This window comes from Diorhabda carinulata, chromosome 6, assembly GCF_026250575.1.
Source record: "Diorhabda carinulata isolate Delta chromosome 6, icDioCari1.1, whole genome shotgun sequence".
NCBI lineage: Eukaryota > Metazoa > Arthropoda > Insecta > Coleoptera > Chrysomelidae > Diorhabda > Diorhabda carinulata.
In genome coordinates this window covers 20,236,183-20,262,708 of record NC_079465.1, presented here as the reverse complement: position 1 = coordinate 20,262,708, position 26,526 = coordinate 20,236,183, and the positions used below count along the sequence as shown (strand labels likewise).

Genomic DNA, 26,526 nt, shown 5'->3' with positions numbered 1-26,526 from the left:
AAAATGGATGAATCTAAAGAAGAAATAAAACGAGAAATGAATACAAATAGTCAAAGAATGGAAGAGAAAATAGAAGATATGAGAAAACAATTGGAAGAAGTAAGAAGCTATGCCGAAAACAAAATACAAGAGACAAAACAAGAAATTCGAGATGAAATGTTAGGAAGATTAATGGAAGTGGAAGAAATACAATCTAGAGAAATGGAAAATATTAAGAAAAATGAAAATGAATTTAAAATGGAAATAAAGAACATACAAGGAAAAATAGAACAAATTGAGAAAAAAGGAATGAGTATGGAATATGTTGGAGGAGTAAAAACAATTTATGGAGCAACTAGTCAAAAATTTGACGGAAATATTAAAAAACTGCATCCAAAAATATTCATAAGAATTTTGAAAAATCGAATAAGAGAAATAAATAATATTGAAGACATAAAGAAAATAATAAGAGATCATTTAGAAAATCATGCGTTAATATGGTTTTCTGCCAGGGAAAAAGATATGTCGGAATTTCAAGATTTTGAAACGGCATTTTTACAATGTTTCTGGGGGGAAAATACTCAATCAACCATCAGGGAACAATTATATTTCGGAAAGTTTGATGAAAATAGAACCCATAGTTTAAACAATTATGCAATCCAACTACATGCGATGACACAATATCTGGAACCACCAATCCCTGAGGAGGAAATCGTTATGTTCATAGCAAGGCATTTCAAGGCAGAATTGGCTGAGACCATTGCAATACAAAATATAAGAAAATTGGATCAATTATCTATGTATCTACAAAGAGTAGAGAGAAATTTGATCAGACATGAAAATTCACAACAAAATATAAGAACAAATTATAGAAACAATGAAAATAATCAGAGAAACAACAATCAAAACAACAATTGGACAAATAATAGATTTAATAATAATAGAAATTATAATAATAATGCACAAATTAATAATAACAATAATTACAATAACAGAAACTACAATACTAATACTAACAATAGAAACAACAATGATTCATACAGACAAAATAATTATAATGACAGGAACAATAGACAATATAGAGGACTGGAGAGTAGAAATTCTGAAGGAAATATGCAAAGAGGAAATGGAGATCAAGAGACAAGAAGAGTAAATTTTCAAAGAATCAATCAAGATAGAAGAAATAGATCAGAAAGCAGAGATGATGATGTAACAAATATAAATGAGACAAGATTACATACAGCACAAATATATAGGGAAGATACAAGACAGACAACTGAACAAATAAATGACAATGAAAATTTTTAAATGCGCACAGATCAAATAAACAAAATCTATATATTTGTAAATATGAAAATCCAAATGAATTTATAAAAATAAATGAAAATATAGACACAGATGGGAATAATAGTTTAATTATTATAAATGGGCTAATTAACAATTTAGAAGCTAAATTACTTATTGATACTGGATCAGAAGCATCAATGATTAATAAAAATTTTGTTGATAAATTAAATATTCCTACAAATAAAATTATTAAAATCCCAAAAATAAATTTAATAGGTGCTAATTCAAAGAAAATATGTGAAATTAATAGATTAATAAATATAAACGCTAATATTAAGGGAAAAGAATTTAATTTACAAGTATTAATTGCTCCAGATATTGAGACAGAAATAATAATAGGATATGATGAGCTAGAAAAACATAAAGCCATAATAGATATTGAAGAAAGAAGATTAAAATTGGATGGAACATGGATTAACTTTGAAATAATAGCTTTGAAGGAAGAAGGTAAAGTAGTTAATAATATGTACAAGGAAGAATTGAATAAAAATTATGATGATGAAGAAGAAGGGGAAGATGAAGTTATAATGGATTGTCCAGAGGACAGAAAAGAAGAAATAAAAATGTTAATGAATAAATATAATAATTTATTTTCAAAGGAAAATAGAATTGCGAAAGATTATGTACATAAAATAGAAGTCAATGAAGATATTAAGAATTTCAAAGCTAAAACTTATCCTATTCCATACAAGTATAAAGATCAAGTGAGAAAATGCATAAAAGAACTATTGGAAAATAAAATAATAGAAAGAAGCAACTTACAATACATTAATCCTATTGTTGTGGTATTAAAAAAGAATGGAGAATTGAGACTTTGTTTAGATGCAAGAAATATAAATAAATTTTCAAAACCTCAATATGAAGCACCTATGTCAGTTGAATCTATTTTGGGGCGTATAACAAGAACATCTATATTTTCAAAACTAGACTTAAAACATAGTTTTTGGTTGATTCCTTTACATGAGGATAGTCGGGATTTTACAGCTTTTTCCATAGACGGAGAAATCTATAGATTTTGTGTTGTGCCATTTGGTGTACAAAGTGCATGTAGTTCATTAGTAAGGGCACTAAATAAAATATTAAATAAGTATGAATCATTTGTTCTTCATTATGTGGATGACATTTTGATTTTTTCCAAAAATATAGAAGAGACAACAAATGTGCAAAACTACAATTGCCATTTGAAGGACCTTACGTTATTAGTAATGAGGAAGGAATCAACAGTTACATTTTGAAAGATCCCATTAGTGAGAGAATAAGAGGAATCTTCCATATTAATCAGTTATATAGATTTTATACATAAAACGAAAGGACATGACTGATAAATTTATTGATATTTCATTAATACTAAAAAAATTATAACTGGGAATTTATCACAAAATAATTATTGGAATAAAAGACAATAACTGAGAACAACTTATAAAGAAGAATTAAAATTTGGTTTTCTTATTTCTTTTATAAATAAAATAAATCAAGAAAACAAATTTTGGGAATGTTGTTATGGTATGAATATATCCAAAATAAATTATTAAATAATAATAAGATATAAATAAAGCAATAAGTTCAGTTCTGTTAAGCGGGATTTACATTTACGAGTACTCGGATCCGAGTTACCCTACTTGGAGACAAACTCTGAAATGTAAATGTTTACTTGTACAGTGTTCCCACTTGGATACGAGTTAGTATCAAGTAGAGCGCAAACCGAGTCCTGTCTCCAAGTAAACGTGGTTATTGAGAGTTAAAATGGCGGAAACTAAATTTTCGGCGGAACAGATGGAACAATTTATTGATATTTATCGATCTTTTGATTGTTTATGGGATGTGAAGTGTAAAGAATACCGTGACATTAACAAAAGAAATAACGCCTATGAAGCAATGGCGGATATTATGAACATTACCATAGAACAAGTGAAGAAAAAAATAAATAACATTCGTTCCACGTACCTTCAGGAAAAGAAAAAAGTCGATATATCAAAATCTACAGGTAAAAAAACCAGTTAAGCAATATTTTCTTTTCTTTAATACAATAATAATAAAAGCAAAGATAGAACTTGTTTGCATTTTTATTTACAGGGTCTGGTACGGAGGATATTTACACACCAAATTTATCTTGGTTTGGTAGTATGACTTTTTTGGATGATGTCACTACGCAGAGAAAGACAAATTCCACGCCATCAGTTGTAAAATGCGTGAGTTCATAAATGAAAGCCATTATTTAGTGTTTGGTCATTTATTAATAAGTAACAATAAATTATTTTCATATGTTGAAAAATCAAAAAATTTCTAAATATGTTTCCACTGAAAATCAATTTGGCCTTCATTATAAAAATATTCTGCAAATTCGTTACGTATTGAATGCGCGACTTCACTCGCATTGTTACTTCCTTGATGAGCTATTCCTCTCATACTTGTTGGAATATCTTCAAGCTCGTAATTTAGGGTAACCTCTTGGCATTGTTTTTTTAAGAAGTTATGTAAGACACATGCGGTTAAAACGATTTTATCAATAGTTTCTACTTTTAGACAAATTGGTTTTCTAAATATTCGAAAACGTGATGTCAAAATACCAAAGGCATTTTCTACTACTCTACGTGCACGACAGAGTCGGTAATTAAAAACTTTCTGTTTTGCATTAAGAGGCCTGCTCCTTGGAAATGGTTTTAGAAGATTCTTTGAAAGAGCAAATGCCTTATCCCCTAGCATAACATACGGTACTGGCTTAATGCGATTTGGTAAGCATTTATCAGGTGGTAGATTTAAAGTGGCTTCTTGCAATGCTTGATTTAATGTACAATTTTTGAAGATACCTCCATCTGATATACGTCCATTGCAACCAACATCAATATACAAAAAATTATAGTTTGCGTCTGCTAAAGCGAATAACACTATACTATGTGTGCCCTTGTAATTGAAATAGTAGGATCCTGCATTGGGCGGTGCTTCTATTACAATATGTTTGCCGTCTATAGCACCAATGGTATATGGAAAATTCCACTTGTTTTCAAATTCCTTGGCAATTTTTTCCCACTCGCCTTTTGTGCGAGGAAACTAGAAATAAATGTATACATTAATTTACAAATTTAATTATTTTAGGTGAAAAAATCAACAAATAAAGAACACAATACAACAATCACATAAGAAACTCCCCGAAGTACCAATTCGGAATCACAGTGTGGTAAACGAGCTCGTCGCCAAGAAACAAATGTAGATAGAGGGTTAGAAGATGCCGTAAATAGTCTAAGTGCAATATGTAAGGAAGATTCGACGGAATTTGATAAGTTTGGAGAGAGCGTCGCGGCACAGCTTAAAGAAATGCCTTTAGAAGATGCGTTGCATCTACAATTGGACATTCAGCAGCTCATCACACATTGAAGATTAAAGATATTGAATCAGCGCAAAATATCCAGTAAAAATAATTCAAATAGGACAGTTTCCCCAGGCTTGACATCTCCTTTTTCTCCAGAAGAATATAATATACCGACACCTTCTTCCAGTCATTCTTCTCAGTCAACCTATTCAGCATCACTTGACAACGTCACATATCGTGGGAGTAACGCAATTTTTGAAGCAATGGAAAGTGCCAGTATTACGGAAGACTATTTATCCATCTAATGATTTTTGTAAATTAAAAGATGTTAGAAATTAAGAATTAATATAAAAAAAAAGTTGTGAAAAATGTTTGGTTATAATAAATATATAAAATAAGTGCAACCTTTTATTAAATACATACCTTCATATACTGGGGCTGCAACACTTCATATACATATTCACATACTTGAGGAACAAATAAACTTATTGTGGAAGCTGATACTCTGGTCAGATATTCTAATGACCTATAGCTATCTCCAGTTGCAAGAAATCTTAATGTTATTGCAAGGCGTAATTCAGAACTTATAGCACTTCGTAAATATGTATTCTGTTTTTTTAAACCTAAAATTAAATAAATAATAATTGCTAGGTCATGTATACCCAATCATTCTCTTACCTTTATATGTAACATACAAAATGTTTCGTAGTCCATCCGCATGAAATTCTTAAAATCTTTCCCGTCTTGGGTTAACAAATCTTTTAGCAGATTTTCTTCAATTCCAAGTCTGTGGCGCTCTTGTAAATGTTGTTTAACCCAAATAGTTCTATTTCGTTTAACTTTGTCATATTCTTTCCTCTTTTTAAACACCATAAACAATACTAAAGTTACAGCGGCACGTTTTTTTCTTGAAGGAGCCATTTTTAAACAAAAAAAGATTTGAATTTACTCGGACGTATTGTAAACGATTGAACTCAACTCGCAAATATAACTCGGATCCGAGTACTCGTAAATGTAAATCCCACGTTATTCGGTTACTTAGAGCAGTTTATCACAATAAAATAAATAACATTCTTTATATTAAGTTTTGGCCAACACTATATTCTAAATTATTATTTAATTTTGACAAATCCTGTATAATCAAAGAATTTAATAAATCAATAAATTGACAGATAAAAACAGGAGCACCAACTTCAAAAATTTGTGTGACATACCAACATAAATTTTAAGGTTATAAATGATAAAATATAAAAATTTTGATAACTGCAACGATAAAATTAATAACATAGGAATGAAATAAATACAACAAAGAAATTATAGAATAATATTATTTGAATAAAGTCACAATAATTTAAAAATTTAGAAATGACAATTTAGTAACTAACTTTTAAAATAAATATCATTGGTTAAAAGAAAAAAAAAAGTTTGTTTAAGAAAAAAAAACAATGAAGAAGGGAATCAACAACGAAAAAAAATTGATAATTAATAATTGTATAAGTGTAGTCATAAGAAATTAGTGAAAACAATTAAATAAAGTGAAATAAGTAAGAATACTCACAAAGGAACAATTTCCAAGATAAAGAAGTTGTGAAAAGGAAAAGAACAGGAGTGGAACTACTGCGGAGTATCTGTTTATTCTGCAAGGCCGTAACAATTTCCAATTTAAAAAAAAAAATTAAAAATACAACATAACAAACACTCAAGGTACTGTTCTATTAAGTTTAAGTATTTCTTTTAGTATATAATATTTGAGTTCACATTTCCATATAATTTAGTTTTATGAGTGTAATTATGAGTATGAATGAATGAATGAATGTTTGTAAAATAAAATAATTGTAATAGCTAGTTAAGAAATTGTATATTTTGAATATTTTATTCATTATAAAGAACAGACCCGGTCTTAAAACTATTATAATCTGACCTTATAACCATAACAATTTATCGCAATAAAATTTTTTAATTTGACCTCACAATATAATAAGGTAAGGCGGGGTAACTGGGTCATGATTTTACAACAGTAGTATGGGTTCGACATTTATACGGGCAATAAAAATTACAAATCTAAGAAAAATTTAATTTAGGATATATATGTGTCTTAAGAAAGGATTAATTTAAAATACATTCGGGTTTTAGAATTAAATTGCAAATAGTTGAGTGAAATTTTTGTGTTTGTTTTTTTTTAGCACCTGGGCCCAGTTACCCCATATAAATGTGCCGGATTTGCCTATACTAAGGAAGACCTTCAAAAGGCCCTTAATGATGTGCGAAATGGAAATAAAACTACTAGAGGTGCAGCTGCTTTCTATAATATTCCTAGAAGCACACTGAAACATTATGTATTAGGAACTAGAGGTAAAGGCGCTTCCGCAGAAGAGGGCATAGGCGGTGGAGGTGTAAGATCCTATTTGTCGGCTGCAGAAGAAGAAATTGCCAACTGCATTAGAGTAATGGAAAAAAACGGATTTGGACTTTCACGAGATGAGGTTTTGGACTTGGTACAATTGTATATTAGACAAAATAATATACAGATTCGATTTAAAGATCAACGCCCTGGTCCAGACTGGTTTGTTTTGTTTAGAAAAAGGCATCGATTATCCATTAAAAAACCCCAAAGCATTGAACACATTAGAGGTGACCAGGTCAATCCTTGGGTAATTTTCGACTTTTTTGACAAGTTAACACAGCTCGTAAAGGACTTAAATCTAGAAGAAAGGCCGGGTCAAATATACAATTGTGATGAGACATCTTTTTGCCACGACCCGTCAAAAACCAAAATTGTTGGGGCTATTGGTGGCAAGTGTCAACGCAAGACTAGTTCCACTGGAAGAGAAAACACCTCGGTTTTACTCTGCTGTGCCGCTGATGGAAAATCCCTCCCATTGCTTTGCGTGTTCAAGGGCAAATACGTAATGGAAAATTGGATAAATACAGAAGTTGCCACAGAAACTGCCGTTTCCGTAACTGAGCGAGGGTGGATGGAAACAACCCTATTTTACAACTGGTTTAAAATGGTTTTCCTTCCAAATATTGGCAATGAACGGCCTGTACTGTTGGTGTATGACGGACATGTAACACATATTTCAACAAAGCTAATCCAGTTAGCCCAGGAAAATAATATTTGCATTATGAAACTGCCACCTCACACTACGCATGTTTTGCAACCACTTCATGTTGCGGTTTTTAAAGGTTTAAAAACAGATTGGGATAAGGAGCTGTGCAAATGGCAGCGTCAAAATCCCAGAAGAAAAATCCCCAAACCGGAATTTACAGCTCTCCTGACGAGAGTTGCCAGTCGAATTCCAGAGTCGAGTATTAAAAATGGATTTAAGACAACAGGAATATACGATCCAGAAAAAAATGGTCCAAACAGAGACGCTATTCCTCTTTCAGTATTCAAGCCTGACGACCTAAAAAAATATAGAGACAGCCTTCCTCCTATTACTGCTGAAGCAGAAATCCGTGCAGAAATCAAAGACAACCCGCCTCCAACGTGCAACAATACTCATGTTAGCGGTGCAACAGCAATCAAGGAGCCAGAAAAGAACAAGATTTCAACTTTGCAAGATCAGGAACCATTAAGCAACGATGTCAGTAATCAGCCGAGTACATCGAGAGTCGTGTTGAATTCATCAGCAAATACAGACAGCGATCTTTCTGGAAAAAGAGTCCAAAAATCCAACACGAAAAAGTTTTGAAGATGTGTTACTGGAACTATTTCAAAAAGATAAAAAAGTAAATCCAGAACGGAAGCGTAAAAGATTGGTAACCCATTGTGAAATCATAACATCGACAGAATATGCAACCAAAAGACAACAAGAAGAATTGGAAAAGGAGAAAAATCTAGAGCAAAAAAAGTTAAAGCTCTTAGAAAAGTCCGGTAAGAAGCAAAATGTAAAGGAAGTAAAAAAACCCAAACAAAAAAATGACCACCCAAGATTTGACTCGTCTAGTGAAAATGAAAGTGACTAAGTACTCACTGCGTGAAAGTGACGAAAGCCTAACAATAAACTTTTCTGAGAGCAAGGAAGAACCAAGCATCGTGAGTTCTGGTAACTGCTTGAGTACTGGTCAGTATGCCGTTGTTAAAGTTTTTGGAAAAGATGACTTATCTTTTAGAATGTATGTTGGAAGAATACAAAATACTGATACTCACGGCTACGAAGTCAAGTTTTTAAAGAGACATGGCCAGACTATGAAATTCCAGGAAACGGAGGAACAATCCTACATAAAAAGCACTGAGATAGTGAGAAAATTATCGCAGCCTATACCATGCAAATCGGCACGGTATCGTAATATGATATCTTTTAATACCGATCTGAATGATTTAAGTAACCTTATTGATTAAAGTATTTTTGTCTGTACTTATATCATTTATATGTTTTCGGAACTCTCGTTTTTAAGAAGAATTTTGTATTTTCGTTTTGAATTCCGTTTTTAGGTTCAAGAAATTTTTATAATATATAAGTACCCTGAGAATAAAAAATAATAATAACATAATAAAATAAAGAAATTCAAATAATTATTAATGGCGCCCAAATTAAAATCTGATTTTATTTAAAATAAAATTTATAAAAATAAACATTACACACTATAATACCATAACAATATATATATATATATATATATATATATATATATATATATATATATATATATATATATATATATATATATATATATATATATATATATATATATATAGATATTACGTAAAATTACAGATTTATGAATAAAGTATTATTATGAAATGTTATTAATATTTAACTAAAATTATTATAAATATTATTTTGAGTGTGTTGATCGATGCTTGTATTATTAGCGCGACTTTGGAAAGACCACCGATAACAGTTATGAGATTTATTTCATCGACATGTAGATTTAAAATAGATTTTTGTTCAATTCGGGTGAAAATATAATTTTTATTATAGAAATAACAAATAAAACGATCATCTATTATACTATTTAATAATTGTTTTTATTCTAAATATTAATATAAAAGGCATAAATGTAGAACAATTTATAATTATTAAAAAAAATATTAAATGATCAAACTATACCTAAGTGATTAAATTTTTCTCATACTAATTAGTTTTATACAAATAATAATTTTATATTGAACTGCATAATAATTTAGTATTAATATACATATTATTATTACTAATACAAGACATTTTTAGACAGTGTATTTTTCTTGCCATGGTAAAGGATGAATTGAAAAAAAGTTACACAAACGATTTCTTAAATTAACTGCATTATTTGTAGGTCTCTGATTATTCAATTTACTTTGGTTTTGATTTAATTGCTCTTGGTAACACGATTGAATTTGCGGTTTATCTGATTGTGTAAATGATCCATCATGAATTCGTATAAAATTATGTAATACACAAACAGCTTGTACGATACAATCTATATTGTTTACACTACAATGTATTGGTGTCTCCAAAAGTCTAAATTTTGATACCATCATACCAAAAGCGCACTCGACTGATTTTCGGCCTCTTGAAATTCTATAATTGTAAATTCTTCTTTCATTTGTTAGTTGTCTGCGCGGATATGGTCTCATTATGTGGTCGGTTAATGGAAAAGCTTCGTCAGCTACAAAATAATAAGGAAAAATGTCTTCTTCTCCTGGCAAATATGTAGGCTCAGGCAGACTTAGCTGATCATTAAATAAAGCTTTTCCAAATTCACTTTCTTTTAATGCTCTTCCATCACTATTCCTTCCATATTCACCTATGTCAACTGATAAAAATAATCCATCTGCATCTGATACAGCCATCAAAACTATTGAGAAATATCCCTTATAATTGTAAAACGATGAACCTGAATTGGGTGGTGCTTTAATTTTGATATGTTTCCCATCAATAGCTCCTACACAGTTAGGCAAGTTCCACAGTTCCCAATAACGATCAGCTACTTTCAACCATTGTTCTTTTGCTGGGTTTGGCATGTACTCTGGTTGCAAATTTTCCCAAATTGCTTTAGAAGTTTCAAATATAATTCTAATTGTAGTATGACCTCTAAGAAAATAAAAACTAAGGGATTTGCATAATACCTGAAAATAGTTCACTCGATAATTAACTTTTGGTCTATGAATTAATTAATAAAAAAATGTATTATTAATTATATAAAGTAGTATATTAAATATTTTTAACAATGATAAATAATAATAAAAAGTAGGACTATCCTATAGTATTATATTAAAATAAAATATTATATTCATGTAGCGCACTTTTTATACATGATAATTAACGTTTTTTGCAACCAATCGTAAATAATATAATTATAGTAAACCTATTCAATAAATTTTTATTTTTTTTAATAACTTACATTTTTGCGTTTTTAATTATTTTGTTGATTCTCAGATGCTTATTGAAGAAACTCTATTCATCATTGTCTATGTTCTCTGTCCTGTGCGCGAGAAAAACAAACTAACAATACGTGACAGCTAGGAGGGTGAACGAGATAAACGAATCAAGCAAAAAACAATGTCAGACGTCAGTAGTGATGGCCAGAGCACTTTTTAGACAAATGATAGTGTCTTTGAACATTTTATTATATAGAAGTTTATAAATATAAAAACTATCCACGCTATTCATTATTTTAACATGGTAGCAGAGCGTGGTTTGTTAAAAAAGGTAATTGAATAAGAAGATTAAGTCGATATTTGAAAAAGTAAAAAATTGAAGGTTAAATAGAATAGCTTGAAAGCATGGCCGACAGAAAAGACGATTTTGCTTTGCCGATATTTGATGGTAAAGATTGGACCAAATGGAAATTTAGATTAATGCTAGTATTGGAGAGTAAAAATTGCATAAATGTAATTAATGAAAAAATGCCAGAGGGAATAGAAGAAGAGGCACAGATAACATATTGGAAAAGAAATTATGTCAAAGCAAGATCTCTAATAGTACAAGGTGTGTCAAATGCTCAACTTGAACTAATTATCAACGAAAAAACAGCATCTGATATGATCCAAAAATTGAATTCAATATATGAACCATCCTCAACAGCATTGAAGCTAATTGCAAAAAGAAAATTATTAGAATTAAAAATGAAAGAAGACGATGATGCTAAAGATTTCTTAACGAGATTCGAACAACACATAAATGAATTACGAAGTACAGGAGAACAAATATCAGAAGATGACCACCTTAATTATCTATTACTTACTCTCCCAGAAACCTATGACAATTTAATAGATATTGTAGATGCATTGCCTCCTAATCAAAGAACTGTAGAATATGTTAAGTCAAAGTTACTCATAGATTTCAAGAAAAATCCAATTAAAGAGAATAATACACAAGTATTTAACTCACGAGCAATAAACAGAGGAAATCATGTAAAAAATTATGATGAATAGAATGGTATAAAAAAATGCTTCAAATGTGGACATATGGGTCATATACAGAGATTTTGTACAAGTTATCGCAATACAAGAGGTCATTACAGAGGTCAGGGGGACCATAGAGGATCTTTTAGAGGCAGAGGAAGATACAGAGAAGAAACAAGCAGTTCTAACTCGACAGGAAATTTTGCAGATGCACAAGAATACAACTCTTTTCAGTCATGAATTCAGAGAAAGATGTAACGGAAGCGAAAGAAAAAATAACATGGCTTCTAGACAGCGGATGCAGCGATCATATTGTTAATAAAGAGACTTATTTTAACGAGATAAGAGAATTAAAAAAAACAGTAAACATTAAGGTAGGTGACGGTCATATAATAAAAGCCTTGGCTATAGGGACAATAGTAGTAAATTTTACTGTAGGTGATAAAGAAATCAAAACACATATTAAAAATTGCTATTTTGCACCAGAAATGTCAAAAAACTTATTAAGTATGTCAAAAATAACTGATAATGGCAATAAAATTTGGGCTCAGCAGAATTATTTGAAAATTCTAAACAAAAATGACGAAACTATTGCATTAGCTGAAAAGAGAGGAAACCTATATGAACTAAATGGTAATATAGTTTTAGAAATTGAATCCAACGTTTGTAATGTTGTAAAAGAAAAAGAAAAATGGCACAAAAGGTTAGGTCACGTAAATTTTAAAAATCTCTCAATTATGTATAAAAATAATGTTTGTGAAGGTTTACCCAGTTCATTAGAAAATACACTTATTCAACGTGAAACATGTTTATTGTCAAAAATGACAAACTTGAAATTTAACAACAATAGAAAGAAAGCTAAGGATACTTGTGAAATAATACATACCGATGTTAACGGCCCAATTACCCAGCAAGGTTTCAAAGGTGAAAGATACTTTGTATCTTTTATTGATGACTTTAGCAAATTTGTTATGACATATTGTACACAGTCTAAGGATGAAGTTTTTAGTTGCTTTAAACATTGTGTAAATCTAATTCAAAATCAAACTGGCCATAAAATTAAAGAAATTAGATGTGACCGGGGCAAAGAATATTTGAATAAAAATTTTTACGAATTTACAAAAGAAAATGGTATTTGGCTAAGACCAAGTCCTAGCTATACACATGAATTAAATGGGGTAGCTGAAAGATACAACAGAAGTTTAATGAATACTGCAAGATGCTTGTTAACAGATGCTAACCTAGATAAAAAATACTGGCCCGAGTGTATAAAAACTGCCACGTATCTTAGTAATAGAGTAACTAAACACAATGATTTCAATAAAACCCCGTATGAATTGTTTTTAGGTAGAAAACCAAATGTTTCAAAGTTGAGAGTTTATGGCAGTACAGCTTTCGTAAGGATTAGTGAAACAAATAGGCATTCAAAATTAGAACCCAAATCAGAAAAAGGTATTTTGATAGGGTACTGTGATATGGACTATCGAATCTTAGTAAATGATAAAATAGTTGAGAGTAGGCATGTGAAATTTGTAGAACAAGATGAAAATTAATTAATTAATTAAACTAATATAAAATTTTCAAGACCATAAATCTTGAAAAAATAAATAAATAATGTTTTGCTCCTTTTACTATCATACGATATTTGTTTCTTATTATGATATAAAAAGATTTATTAACTGAAACCTAAATACTGCAGAAAACATTTTTTACCTTTACAAAATTATTTCTCACAATGTTAAGATAGAATTTTGCAAAAAATCTTACAAAATCCATCTTTTTGTTTTTAATATAAAGATAAAATAATACTTTTGTAGAAATCGTTCGTCAAATATGCTTCGAAAATTGTAAAGTTATAAAAAAATCAATAGACTAAAAAATAAAAACCTCTCGTTTAACAAGTAGGAGAGAAGAATGTACTTAATCTTGGTCTGGCAAAATTTTGGTCAAGTATTCACGTGCCAGACCAATTCTATTTGAAAGAGGAATAAAAGATAAAAATTTTGACGTTTAATTTTTTTTTATACCTTGTATAGAAAATTTGTTGTTGTTATAAGTTTGTTGGGGACTGTCTGACACACAGTTGCATCAAGAACAAGAACGTCAGACTTGAATTTCTGTATTTATCTAGTCAAAACGCAATCGTAAACTGAAAAATTATACTTAAGTTATGTAGATCGATTTTACGAAAAAATAAATTAGAAAGTTTATTAAAATAACAAAATTTGGACACGTCAAAGACCGCCAGACCAATGGTTTATTATTCATCTAATATTCAAAATTTAATAAAATATATTTTAGTACTTATTCTGGTTAACCACCCTTTCACGGCGGTCGCCGCTTGGACTATTAAGCAAGAAAGCTGCCTTGCGGAAATATGGAATTCCACTTTCCACATTGCAATTTCGCTTGAGTCAAAAATTCAGTGAAACGACATTTGGACCAAGTCCAATTCTTTCATAAAACGAGGAACAAATTTTGGTTGACTGGGATTTCCATAGTGCTAAAAAAGGTTTTCCACAAAGAAAAGAAGATCTGCAGATCAGTGTCAAGTGTTTTCTAGACGAAAAACCACGAGACAATCCATTTAAAGACAACATGCCGGGTGACGGCTGGTATAGAGCATTTATGAAGCGACATCCTATACTGTCTGAAAGAGTGCCTGAAGCCGTTACTGCTGCTAGTGCGAGGGTTAGTGAAGCAGACATTCGTAAATGGTTTCTGAATATTGAAACATACTTAAAACAAGAAAATTACTTTGATATTCTTAAATATCCCGACAGAGTTTTTAACGCAGACGAGACATCTTTCATGTTATGTCCAAAGAACAAAACTGTCTTAGCACCCAAAGGTGCTAGGAATGTTTATGAGATTGATAATACTCCAGCAAAATCTAATGTAACTGTTTTATTTACTTTGTCTGCTAAAGGTGATATAACTCCTCCTTTGTCATTTATCCTTACAAACGCGTACCTTCTGCAATTACCAATTCAGTACCAGATACGCAGAGACGGATTAATCCTTCAATTGCCTAGGGCATCACGTCTGTGGGGGCACCAGAAGAAGCACAAAAATAAACCGTCCTTACGGCATCATGTCTCACTCTCATCTCACGTCACCAAAAACCAAACCAAAAAAAGTTTCTAGGACTAATTTGAAAATTCGCGCGTTTTAAGTTATCATAGAGTCGGACTCTATGGTGGAATCCGACCTAGGCCGTGTTCCGAGTCGAATCCTTGCTATGAGCGATAAAACCGCTCATGCTGCTAACTTCATTTAAATGAATTACTACCGTATCACAGGTATGACACTCCAGACAAAAAGCGCGATTTGACCTGTCATTGTAGTGGTAGACGTTCTGTACACGCGCGCATGTGTGGGTAAGGTTAGGGATGGTTACAATATTATCAGGCGTCAGGTAACATAATCAAAGAAAGAAGTAAAACTAAACACACACCCTGGGTTACACTAAACAGTACAAATAAAGTGATAATGACTCAATAAACCGCTAACATACCTCTAAAGTCGCGGTTCTAGTACAAGTTTTCACAGAGACTGGAAATTTGTAAAAATGTCTGGTTGTAATTCGATTTATTACACAGAACAAAATATCCGCCCTATTATAAAAATTTGATTAAACTACCTTTCAAATGCGTCCTTACCCCTTCGAAATTGCACCCCGAGTTAGGGATACGAAACTATCGATAGTTTTTGACTATCGATACTATCGATAAACTATTGGGACTATCGAATACTATCGATAGTAATCAAGAAACGAGAAGTTGGAACATGATAAGTTCAAGTTAAGCATACAGACACTTATTTCAAAAGAATACATTTTTCAAAATCTATCTTCACTGCAAAGTCCGGCTGAATTTGCTAAATGATACATTTTGCTGTCTGCATGCACAGGTAGAGAAGCAAGAAGAAACAAAAAAAGAAGAATAGCCGCGAAAGGCGGTTAAAGGAGACGTTAAATGTAAAGGTTAAGGTTCCAACCTGTGGCGTGAGGCTTGGTTTTTGGTTTTGGTTTTATTTCAACTTTGATCTTTGATCAGATACCTATTAGTTGTGCTGTGCAATAAGTGTAGATGGATAATTAAAGGTTATATTACTCGTATAGTGTTTTGTGTAATTTTTTACTTTGTAATATTAAAAAAATGAAAAAATTCTTGAATATGAATATTTCTGCCAGTTTCAACAAGAAGCGAACCAGAGGTAAGTCGATATTCTTTGGTATTAAAAAATCGGCAAACAATATATACTTTGGTTGTTTTAATAAAAAAAATATATATGACAATAAGAATTAATTTTGGTGTAATAAAAAAAAATTAAGAGGTTATGATGCATATGGTCCGATTGATCATAAAATTTGCCATCTAATAGTAAAATGGCCCTTAATAGGTGCCATTTAGAAAAAAGTGACATTTCGGCGAAAACCACGTTTTACAAATTTATTTTTTATCTGGAGAATTTATTTTTAACTTTAATTTGTAAATTATTTTTTAATTGAGCATTAGAGGTTACTTAAACATATTTTTCAAGTTTGAAGCCAACCAATTGAAAAAAAATTTTGTTTAGAAAAATTAAAATTTTGCTTTAGTAATTTTAACCGTAGATTCCAAAAAATCTAAAATACATAGGGTGAATTAAACTTGACCGCATTTCCGTTGATACCGGAAGTCGGCCATTTTGATTCATGTATCAGGGATAATTCAAAATTATGTCTAGAATGTGTCTCCCAGATTTTATTCGAATTGTTTCATAAATATGGGAGATATTTACATGGCCCAAGTCTTATTGTCACCCTGTATATATTTTTCTATTTTAGATAACAATAGTGGTTCCGATGAGGATGAAAATTCTTCAAAAGTCAATCCTGGAGAGCCAATTCTTGTTCCCACAAGTTCTAGTAGTTTTACTAGTGTTAGCCTTAATAATATTCAAACTGAATTAACTGAAGTCGACAGGAGCAGAAAGAGAAATAAAATATCTACTGTGTGGAGATATTTTAAAGCATCCACTGACAAGAAGCTGGCTAAATGTTGTGAATGTGGCAAAGAATATAAGACTAGTGGAAACACCAGTAATCTCTCTGATCATTTAAAAAGGTTTCATCCGACACTTTTGATATCCAAATCATTCGAGCAAAGTAAGTATCTACATCAACATAATTATTCATGTATTTAAAAATAAATTTTAGGTGATGAAGAAAGAAGCTCAATATCTGAAGGTTCTTCAACTCGATCCAGTGGTCGATCAATCAGTCCTTATTTCCGGAGAACACTGCAATATGATAATAACTCTCAAAGAAAAAAGATCTTAGATCAAGCTCTTGTGATGATGATTGCTGAAGACTATCAACCGTTCACAATTGTAAAAGATGAAGGTTTCATCAAATTTGTACAGTTACTAGACCCAAAATATGTACTTCCAAATCCAGATACAATTAAGAATAAGCTTTTATTACAATTATATGTGAAACTTCTCAAGTGCTTAAAAACCATTTAGAAAATATAAAATATGTTTCATTGACTACTGATATCTGGACATCTACAGCAAATGAAGCTTACATTTGTTTATCTTGCCATTACATTGATTCAAATTTTACCCTTAGGAGAGTAATATTAGCTACTAAAAAAATGGATGAATCCCACACATCAGAAAATATTGCAAAAACTATCAAAGAAATTTGTGATAAATGGGATTTATTCGACAAAGTTACCTGCATAGTTACAGATAATGCAGCAAATATGACAAAAGCCTGTGATTTATTAAAAAAAAGACACTTACCTTGTTTCGCACATACAATGAACTTAGCAGTGCAGGAAAACTTTAAAAACACAGAAATACAACCAATTTTAAAAAAGTGTAAAGAAATTGTTACATTTTTTAAAAGTAGCAATCTGGCCACAACTAAATTTAAAGAGGAACAAAGAATTTTATGGAGAGGTACTGTTGACGAAAATAAAACTCCTTACAAATTAATCCAAGAAGTGACAACACGATGGAACAGCTGTTTTCAAATGATTAAAAGAATCTTATTAACTTCCAATGCTCTTAACTCCACACTACTAAAACTAAAAAATGCACCTACTCCATTGACTGCAGATGACATTGAAATATTGAAAGACTTAGAAAAATGCCTTTCTATATTTGATGATGCCACGGAAAAAATTAGCGGTAGTAAATATGTGACTGTATCATTAATAATACCTATATCATTTGGTATTTATAATTTTTTGAATACTGCTAATATTTCTACAGACCTTGGCAAATTGTTTTGTCAAGAGTTGATTGAATCAACAAGAAATCGACTGTTTCCCTACGAATCCAGAACAATTACCAGAATTAGCACTATTTTAGATCCGAGATGGAAAAAAGATGGGTTCCGAAGTGCAGAGAATGCTAATCAGGCCTCCTGTTTCCTGGATCAAGAAATGAGTCCTTTAATGAGAAATTTGAAAAACAATGAAGGAAATGAAGCCAACGGTTCAACCAACTCCCCAAAAAGTTGTCTTTTCGGATTTATGCATGAAAAAAATCAGCAAAAATCAAGAAATCACATTGCTGATGCAATAATTATCAAAAGGCAATACTTGGAAAGACAAAATCTGCCTGAAGATGGTGATCCGTTACTCTATTGGAAGGTAACTTATCTATTTCATTAAAATGGTCTAGAAATTGATTTTGCTTTGTTTATAGCTCAATAATGGTGAACTAAATCCTTTGCAAGAGTTAGTGGTTAGGTATTTATGCACGCCGGGATCCTCGGTTGAGTCTGAAAGAAACTTCAGCTCCGCAGGCCTTATTATAAATGAAAGAAGATCAAGAATCAAAGAAAAATATGTTGATGAATTAATATTTGTCACTAAAAATGCGTGGTTATTAAGCTAACTAAAATAAAAGATAGTTTTTCGTTTTTTTTGTAAATCCAAAATCCAGCATTTATTTAAAATATTAAACTATCGGAACTATCGATGGTTAATGAACAGACTATCGATAACTATCGATAGGCCCAACTAGCGATATTTTCGTATCCCTACCCCGAGTGGCCCACGAGCTCGGGCGATCGAGGGGGGCGTGACGTCACGAACGCGTTTTGGTGCGGGGCGGAGAGTGTCACTTCTGTACGGAGTACTATTACTAATTTTGTGACCGTATGAGTGCTATGAAGTTGCAGCGTAAGCGTTGTAATCGTGTCAACGAAACACGGCCCTAGAGTCATAATCCCGCGCACTTTCAATTTTTGTCGACAATTTATTGTGTTGTATTTTTAAATGATTGAAATAATTAGAAAGGAAGTATTTTGTCTTTGTTTGTGTAACAGGCTACTAACATATATCAGAACCAAGTTCTGTTTATAATATTGTGTTCGCTTAGGTACGTAAAGTTTTATTTTGTTTTGATAATGTACAAAGTTAAAATAATATCTAAAGTATTTTGTTTCATTTAAGTAATCACTTTTGGTTATGTAAATTTACTCAAACCAATCGAAGCTGAAGGTTTCTGCAAGCTTCGAAATAGGTAGTTTTTTCTAGGAAGGTAAATTAGTCTGAGAGGTCAATGACCGCACGTCAAATGATACCTACTAAAAACGGCTACCGATATCTAGCGATCGGGTGTGTTTCTTTAATTTAAAAGCTAATAGATATTGTTACAAGCTTTTACTAAACTTAAAGTAAGTTTATAATTTTGTACGGGCGGAATATTGGGATCGATTTTATTGAGTGAGTTCCAGCAACAGCGGTCCGATTGAGCTGAAATTAGGTATGAAGAACAATAAATACTCAAGATATTAAGATGTATTCCCTCCCGCCCGATGACAATCAATACGTTCTATCTATCAGGAATTGGTATTGATCTGATAATCAGGTCCCGAGAAGGAGCTGCATTTACCCGATTCGTAAATTGTTTTTACCCGATTGCGGGAGGGTAATGTGTTTGTCAGTCTATGTATTTACTTAAGTAAAAGCTCGTGACTAATTTTTTTTTTTTTTCGATAATTACTTGTTTTAAGATAATAATCATAAGTATGATGAATAAAGAAGTTCACCGTTGCAGTTTCTTTCTTTAGAATAGAATTTTCGAATGTCGCTAAGATAGGCATCGAATGTTTTTCGTTTGCAAAATAATAGGCTAGAATAGGTACATAGCTAAAAAAATAATATCTAATTACTTAATTTTAGCTTGAATTGAATTGAATTTATAAGGGCTTTGAAGCCTTCGGCTTCGGAGTAATTAGGTTCCATTTTACAGCGTTTAGTCTTTTTAATTATTTATTTCTTTATTTATTTCTAGGGGTATCCCTAGATTAAATCATGAAGCGTTCGCAATTGAGTGGTGCACAAAAACGAAAACACGCAGAAGAGAATAAAAGAAAAATAGCAGAAATAATAAGTAAAACAAAAAAGTTAACAAGTTTTTTCCCTCCCGATCAATCTGAACCACCGCCATCAGTTGATATTCCAATTCCAGGGACGTCAAAAAACAGTGAAGAAAATTTTACGATTCAAGAACCTTCTGATTCTGAAAGCTTGAATAATACTAAAGATAGAAAAGACGAAACTGTAATTAACAGAGCACCAAATCAAGAAAATGACCCAGGGCTATGGCGTGAATTTTCAAACGTTGACGTGCAATATTGGCTATCTTGCGGACCAAATGACTGTCAAAATCATAATAGTTCATTTGAGAAATCCCGTCGAACTTATGGTTCAACGTCGCGTTACTGCCATGAAAAAGTATTTATTGGCCAAAAGCCTAATGGCGAAAAATACAAAAGAGAGTGGCTACTTTATTCGACTTCTACAGAATCCCTTTACTGTATTGTATGTAAGCTTTTTGGTTCAGATAAATCTCCAGTTTTTGGTAGTTCAACAGGTTTTAGTGACTGGAGGAATACCAAAGTAATTATTGAAGGTCACGAAAAGAGTTCTAGTCACAGAGATTGTCTATTAACATATTTAACACGCAGGAAAGGTTTGAGCTTGCATCAAGGTTTTGATAAGCAAGTTCATGAAGAGAATGTTTACTGGGAGCAGGTATTACAGCGAGTTATAACTGTTATTCGTACATTGGCAGAAAGAGGCCTTCATTTTCGCGGTGCAGTAGAGAAATTTGGATCTCCTCAGAATGGAAATTTTCTAGCGTTACTGGAACTTATAAGTCAATTTGATCCCTTTTTAGCGGCACACATAACCAAATATGGAAACACCGGAAAAGGAAACGTCTCTTATTTATCTAAAACGATTTACGAAGAGTTGATTATGATAATGGCCCAAGATGTACATGGGAAAATTATATCGCAGATAAAAGATTCTAGATATTACAGTCTTTCAGTAGATTCTACGCCGGATTTGACGCACATGGACCAGCTCAGTGTAGTTATTCGCTATATAAAAGATGGACAGCCAGTAGAGCGATTTCTTACATTTATTGAGTTGAAAACGCATTAAACAGGAGATGAACTGGCAAAGCAGACTCTTCAATACCTTGAAGAACATTGTGGATTAGATTTTTCAAAATGTAGAGGCCAGTCTTATGACAATGCTTCATATAAGTCTGGGCGTTACAATGGCATGCAGCAGAAGATTCTAGAGGCGAATCCGTTTGCAATATATATCCCATTCGCTCAATTTAGTGGGTCGAAGCGCCGTGGATTGTTGCCTAGCAGCTGTAAACTCTACACGAATTTTACAACTGGCCGACGTTTCAGCTTTTAAACCGCTCAAAACGTATTGGAAAAAAGGCGTATTAGAATGGAGAAGACACCATATTTCGGAGTCATTAACCCAAGAAAAATTTGCTCCTATTTTACAAAAAGTAATGAAACCTGATATTATAAAACACGGTTTTGTTTGTACTGGTTTGTGTCCATGTGATCCAAATGCCATTGACTACTCAAAATGTCTTGGTAAAAATAATACTGATCAAGAGCCCAAAAAAGAAGACGAAGTTATGATACCTCGGTCAAAATTTGAAGAAATAGTTGGCGTTAATTTAATTAACAAGCTAAAACAGCCAAATCCAACGACCGAACAAGAATCTCAAGAATTTTGGGTTTTGCATAGATTGTGGAAGGAATATGATTCAACATCGGTTGAAAACGAGGCTGAAAACGAAATTGAAAACGAGATTGAAAACAACTCGGTAGTAGTTGAATTTCAAAATTTTGATGAACCCTTGCCTGTAAATATGGATTTAAACTGTACCAATATCACCAACGAAGACAACCAAGAATTGTTCAACATTACTGACATGCCGATTATATTTGCAAGCACTTCCAAAATGTCAATAGAAGAAGAATTGGCAACAACTTCTGTTGCAACGGGTGAGATTTATTTTATTACTTTTCCATGTTGGTTTATTTATGTATTTAGATGTTTCAGAAATTACAGAGGTCAATGAATCTAATAAATCAGTCATGAATCCTCCCCTAGAAAAAGAACACGAAGAAGAATTATCAACAAACGATCCTAGCAATGTATCACTCAAAGAGTATTTAGTATGGCCGGAAAGTCCTGCCAGGAAAGGCAACAGAAATTCTGAGCGAATGCCTTTCGTTCTCACGTCTGAACAGTGGAAACTCTAACAACACTTTTTAAGAGCTCATTATATTGCTACAGTGTGGGGAAATGCTGATCAGAAAATTCCAACGGAACTGAAACCTGCTGAATGTGGTTGGAAAAAGGACGCTTCCAGCTACAAGTTCTGTTGGTTTGAAGGTCAACAATGGCCTGCCCAAATTAAAGACGTTATTGTAAACGAAATCGCTGAGAATTGTGGTACGCAATATTTTTCTTAATTTAATTTATCAGCTGTTCAAGTTTGTTCGCTTCTTAATGCACATTTCTTTTCTAGACCAAATCACCGACAGTGAAAATGATAACACAGTGCCACAACATAACGATTTGATGGATGAAGATATAAATAATGTATTCGATGCAGAAAGTGATACGGATGATAGCGAAAATGATTTGGAGAGCGAGATCGATGAAGATGATAATGAGTGAACTCATATAATATATTTTCTCGAATGAATAAATTAAATGTAGTTGAAGTTGAAAAAGAGAAAGCAAGAAAAACTACTCATTCACTTTTTCTTTGTATTTTGACCATTATTACAATAAAGCATTTAATGACTTGCGTTATGTTAACACTTCATTAATAAATCTTATTTAAGTATACGTTTCTGTTCTTGTTCATGTAGCAATACACTTGATTCTTTCCTTTTCACGTTCTGTGATATATGTATATTTTATATTATTTACATAAATAAATGTGCAATTCATAATTTCATTTTAAACTATGACAATCAATTTATTATTGTTTTCTTTGGAAAACGATCGAGTTGGAAATAACTGAAAATTGAATAAGCGCGCTACGTCCGCATTACCGAAATGAGAGGCTAGCGATGGCGGTGGCGCGATGCGCCAGAAACGGAGAAACCTGCTTCAAATCGAGCGCTCTGTTATAATAGAGCAAGAGCCCATGAGTGCCAGACCTTCGGATTTTTATAAAAGCTGAAAATTTTTCTATGTGTGTCCCTAGTACAGGTAAGAATGATCCCCACCCATGAAGCTGAGGCAGCGGTGACTTTGAGTAGATGAGCAACGTATGTCTGACTACAGAAATAGGGAAAACCGTGTGTTAGAGAGAGAGCAGCGAGACAATGTGTAAGAGAGAGAGAGAGACTTCGTTTTTGCGCATGCGTAAAGTTATATATTCGTTGGGATGATAACAGCAGGAGCGCTGATATACCAGGTCGGTTAAAAGTCTTTGGGTTTTAAAAAATTATATATACCATTATTATTCGCTAATCTTGTAACATAAAAGTATAACGTATAAATAAAAAGAGATTTTTTGTCAATGTAAGGTATCACGCACGTAATCGAGACAGATTCGTTGCGATGATAACAGCGGGAGCGCTGATATACCAGGTCGGTTAAAAGTCTTTGGGTTTTTTAAAAATTATATATTCCGTTATTAATGTGATTGGAAATTAGTTTTTTGAGGATAGCAGAAGAGTGAAGATCATGTTAATCATTATATTAGCTGCAGTACTATGTCCAGTACTATGCGTTGTCGACCAACAGTATGCTATGAAGTATTTACACCGGTTCGGGTACGCAAATGAAAATGATTTGACTAAACTTGAGGATTATTTGTTGAGTTTTCAAGAAAGATATAATATCCCTGCAACGGGAGAATTAGATGAAAATACAATTCAACTTCTAAATAGACCAAGATGTAATGTGAGTGAAGCAGCTTCCGACGATGATCATTCTTTTAGAGTTAAATCAAAATGGTCAAAATTTGATTTGAAATGGTATTTCCCTCAGGCAACTCCAGAATATCTTAAAGTAACCAAAAAGGCTTTTGAAGTGTGGGGTAACAGTTTAAATTTGAATTAATACACAAAATAGATATATGCTCCCGATATATCTATTACAGTTGTACGGGGAAAGCACTATTTTCGAGCAAATTGCCAAGGTAGAGGTGAGTGCTCCAGTACATTCGATGGCCCCGGAAAGGTGTTGGCACATGCTTAGTTCCCAAAAGGCAACAGTTGTATAAAGCTTCATATTGATGCTGATGAGAAGTGGGATTTAAGTTTGGATGGATCAAGTTCAGAAGATCAGACTAGCCTACTTATGGTATTAATTCATGAAATTGGGCATATTTTAGGAATTGCTCACAGTGATATTGAGACAGCAATAATGTATCCATGGTATCAATTCAACATTGCTCCTAAATTGGATGAGGATGATAAAATGGCCCTTGAAGCTCTTTATGGACCAATCAATACATATGTAAATAATCCTTTCAAACCCTCATCAGCGCTGCCACCGACTACAAAGACACTTGCACATCAACCAAATGAATCGGATAAAAATTTATGTGTCATAACACCGGAGTATATGTTCATTGCCATGGCTGGTGAATTTGAAAATTACCATTTATATATTATTAATGAAAATTCCCTATGGAAAATTGATTTGAACTCGAAACTTATTCCCTCGCAACCAGAAATACTCGATGATTATTTACCTGAAGAAGTGGGTCCCATAATTCAGATTTTTCAAAGTTCTTCAGATAATTTAATAGCAGTCAATGACCGTAAATACTATGTAGCAGATTTTCCCGCTCTACAAATACTTGAGGAAAATAATTTAATTATACCTAAGAATTCTCAAATAAACACAATGTTTCAAAGCAATCATGGGAAAATATATGTATTTTATAATAACAGTAATTACATTGAATTTGACAAGAACTTGAAAACTGTTCGGAATAGAGGACAAATAAAAGATATTTTCCCTGGACTACCCACAGATGTTACAGGAGCATTCCAGTACATTGACGGACACATGTACTTTCTCAAAAACACCACATACTACAAATATAATGAGTTTACCAAAAAACTTGTTGCAGCCGGACCCTTTAATTGGAACGTGTTCGATATTCCATGTCCAAATGGAGACCTTTTAAATCATCTCAAAATTTTATTAACAAAAATAATTTCTTTTTATCAATGATGTTGTATATTTTAAATAAACTCTTATTAAAATTTTTTTCTGGAAATTCCCGAACGCCAATCTTAAGATAACTTTTACCTATTAATAAGAAATTTTTTGATAACGCAGGAAATTGATAAGAATATTTCTAAACCAAATGGACCACATTTACAGGAAATTACAAAATTACAAAATTGTCGCAAATAAAATATTTTTTCTAGAACATTCTATCACAATCGTATGGAGATAGTGACATGAGTATAAATAAGATGTTGCATTGTGTTGGAGTCGGTCTCTTCCACTGCCAGCAAGAGAAACCAGCTCTGAAGAACAAATACTAGTATCTGTTAAAATTGTGCCTTAACAAAAAATGTAAGTTTTTTCTTTTTTTTTCTTCTGGGTTACGCGCTCTCTCTCTTTTCAGATGGATTTAAAAAAAATTAACGCAACGTCTCTAATTACAGAGAGAAAACCAATAACAAAAATACAAGATCTACCTTTGAATACTCTGAGGGCTATAAAGAAGGCAAAAATAGTCAATTCCAAATTCGGAGAATCAGTTTTATTGGATTTAGATACAGAAGTAGTGTTTTTACCGCAAAGAGTCACAAGTGTCTACAAACCAGTCATTGAAGAATTTGAAAAGGAAAAATACGGAATTATATTCAAGGGATTAGTGGATGTTTGAAAAAATCAACGGCTAGCGTCATTTGAAATTGAGGAACTATAGACGTGCCTAAGACACAGAGAGAGAGAGAGAGAGAGAGAGGTGAGTACCATGAATATTGTAAAAAAATCTGAAAATTTACTGCAAGTCATTAAAAATGTCAGAAAAATATTGTTTGATAAGATAACGGATAGAGATGTGGAAATTTGGTTGAATCGATTGAAAAAACAAATTAAAGTATGTAATTTGACAATTAAAAAAGGAGGACTGCATGTAGCTACAATTAGGAAATTACAAACATACATAGGACATTTCAAACATTTTAAACAACTTATTTCAAATAGGAATATAGGTATGGGGCTGAATAATAAAC

General features: G+C 32.1%; 4 protein-coding genes across 5 annotated transcripts; 2 read left to right on the top strand and 2 right to left on the bottom strand.

The window, feature by feature from the left end:
- The first annotated feature begins 3,069 nt into the window (after nucleotides 1-3,069).
- LOC130895076 (uncharacterized) lies at nucleotides 3,070-3,924 on the top strand. Its single transcript, XM_057802196.1, has 3 exons — nucleotides 3,070-3,310; nucleotides 3,400-3,515; nucleotides 3,850-3,924. The coding sequence occupies exons 1-3, from the start codon at nucleotides 3,070-3,072 to the stop codon at nucleotides 3,880-3,882; spliced, it is 390 nt and encodes a 129-aa protein (XP_057658179.1). The 3' UTR covers nucleotides 3,883-3,924.
- LOC130895071 (putative nuclease HARBI1) lies at nucleotides 3,538-6,634 on the bottom strand. Of its 2 annotated transcripts, XM_057802191.1 has the most exons (3): nucleotides 5,312-6,634; nucleotides 5,057-5,256; nucleotides 3,538-4,374 (listed from the first exon to the last, which is right to left on the bottom strand). In XM_057802191.1, the coding sequence occupies exons 2-3, from the start codon at nucleotides 5,060-5,062 to the stop codon at nucleotides 3,610-3,612; spliced, it is 771 nt and encodes a 256-aa protein (XP_057658174.1). In that variant the 5' UTR covers nucleotides 5,063-5,256; nucleotides 5,312-6,634; the 3' UTR covers nucleotides 3,538-3,609. The 2 variants fall into 2 exon arrangements, with proteins under 2 accessions (XP_057658174.1, XP_057658173.1); XM_057802190.1 differs by having other exon boundaries at nucleotides 5,057-5,789.
- Nucleotides 6,635-6,655: 21 nt separating this feature from the next.
- LOC130895771 (uncharacterized) lies at nucleotides 6,656-8,328 on the top strand. The gene is made up of 2 exons (XM_057803316.1): nucleotides 6,656-6,676; nucleotides 6,817-8,328. The coding sequence occupies exons 1-2, from the start codon at nucleotides 6,656-6,658 to the stop codon at nucleotides 8,326-8,328; spliced, it is 1,533 nt and encodes a 510-aa protein (XP_057659299.1).
- Nucleotides 8,329-9,806: 1,478 nt separating this feature from the next.
- On the bottom strand, nucleotides 9,807-10,583 carry LOC130895770 (uncharacterized). Its single transcript, XM_057803315.1, has one exon. The coding sequence runs from the start codon at nucleotides 10,581-10,583 to the stop codon at nucleotides 9,807-9,809; it is 777 nt and encodes a 258-aa protein (XP_057659298.1).
- Between the last annotated feature and the right edge of the window lie 15,943 nt (nucleotides 10,584-26,526).

Coding starts and splice junctions, on each gene's coding strand:
- LOC130895771 (XM_057803316.1), top strand. CDS start 6,656: ATGGGTTCGACATTTATACGG. Junction 6,677..6,816: donor TGGGTTCGACATTTATACGG/GCAATAAAAATT, acceptor GTTTTTTTTTAG/CACCTGGGCCCAGTTACCCC.
- LOC130895770 (XM_057803315.1), bottom strand. CDS start 10,583: ATGCCAAACCCAGCAAAAGAACAATGGTTGAAAGTAGCTGATCGTTAT.
- LOC130895076 (XM_057802196.1), top strand. CDS start 3,070: ATGGCGGAAACTAAATTTTCGGCGGAACAGATGGAACAATTTATTGAT. Junction 3,311..3,399: donor CGATATATCAAAATCTACAG/GTAAAAAAACCA, acceptor TTTTATTTACAG/GGTCTGGTACGGAGGATATT. Junction 3,516..3,849: donor CGCCATCAGTTGTAAAATGC/GTGAGTTCATAA, acceptor TTCTACTTTTAG/ACAAATTGGTTTTCTAAATA.